Here is a 1,047-nt window from a genome sequence, read left to right as displayed (position 1 = left end):
AGCGGAACCTGGTGCAGGAGTGGCTGGCCAAGTACCAGGTGATGGGGGCTCGTGGGTGCAGGGCTAGCAGGGACAAGGGCAGGGCTGCAGGTCGTAGGGCCACGGGCTGAGGTCTGGTTCTGCCCCTCCCAGGGTGCCCAGTATGTGTGGAACCGCACGGCGCTCATCCAGGCGTCCCAGGACCCCTCTGTGACACACCTCATGGGTAATGACCCCACCCACCCCACCAGCCTGCCCTGGACCCCCGGGTCCTCACATGGCCATGCCTGCACAGACACATGGCTGCCATGGATCCTGCCACTCTCCAGCCTGCCCGTCACCCAAATCCCCTTTCCCACAGGCCTCTTTGAGCCAGAGGACATGCAATATGAGGCCCATCGAGACCTCACCCTGGACCCATCCCTGACAGAGATGACCGAGGCGGCCCTGCGTGTGCTGAGCAGGAACCCCAGTGGCTTCTACCTCTTCGTGGAGGGTGAGTGAGTGGCAGCCCCTCCCTGAGCAGAGGGGGGCAGGCAGGCTGGGCATCACCTACCTCCCACGTGTCCTCCCTAGGGGGCCGCATCGACCATGGTCACCATGCTGGAACCGCTTACCTAGCACTGACCGACGCCACCATGTTCGATGATGCCATTGACAAAGCCAGCCAGCTCACAAGTGAGGAGGACACACTGACCCTTGTCACCGCTGACCACTCTCACGTCTTCTCTTTTGGTGGCTACACACTGCGTGGGAGCTCCATTTTAGGTGGGTCCAGGGAGGGTGACAGTTGCTGTTTCCTAAATTATATGGTGCAAATTGCTCTGAGCCTCAGTTTCCTCATCTGCCAATGGGGTCATCACAGCAACTGCCTTGTAGGGTTCTTGAGAGGATTAAGCCAGTGACCAGGCACGAAGTACCTGGTCTTAGCACACAGGGGGCGCTGCACACGCTGTGGTGAGCGCTATCACAGGGCCCCTCTCCTGCAGGGCTGGCCCCCAGCAAGGCCTCCGATGGCAAGGCCTACACCTCCATCCTGTATGGCAATGGCCCAGGCTATGTGCTCAG

The 1,047-nt window shown here is 60.9% G+C and overlaps 1 protein-coding gene across 1 annotated transcript in view; it reads left to right on the top strand.

The window, feature by feature from the left end:
• LOC124234197 (intestinal-type alkaline phosphatase-like) overlaps positions 1-1,047 on the top strand; it is a gene marked incomplete at its 3' end in the record, with an annotated part of 2,745 nt that overhangs the window by 1,250 nt on the left and 448 nt on the right. The window contains exons 5-9 of the mRNA XM_046651443.1: positions 3-38; positions 133-205; positions 341-475; positions 556-747; positions 969-1,041. Of these exons, the coding sequence (XP_046507399.1) occupies positions 3-38; positions 133-205; positions 341-475; positions 556-747; positions 969-1,041 (509 nt within the window). The remainder of the gene's footprint in view (positions 1-2; positions 39-132; positions 206-340; positions 476-555; positions 748-968; positions 1,042-1,047) is intronic.

The sequence above is a fragment of the Equus quagga genome, unplaced genomic scaffold, assembly GCF_021613505.1.
Source record: "Equus quagga isolate Etosha38 unplaced genomic scaffold, UCLA_HA_Equagga_1.0 72825_RagTag, whole genome shotgun sequence".
NCBI classification, from domain to species: Eukaryota; Metazoa; Chordata; class Mammalia; order Perissodactyla; family Equidae; genus Equus; species Equus quagga.
The sequence above is the reverse complement of the archived record's forward strand: the minus strand, read 5'-3'. Positions and strand labels throughout refer to the sequence as shown.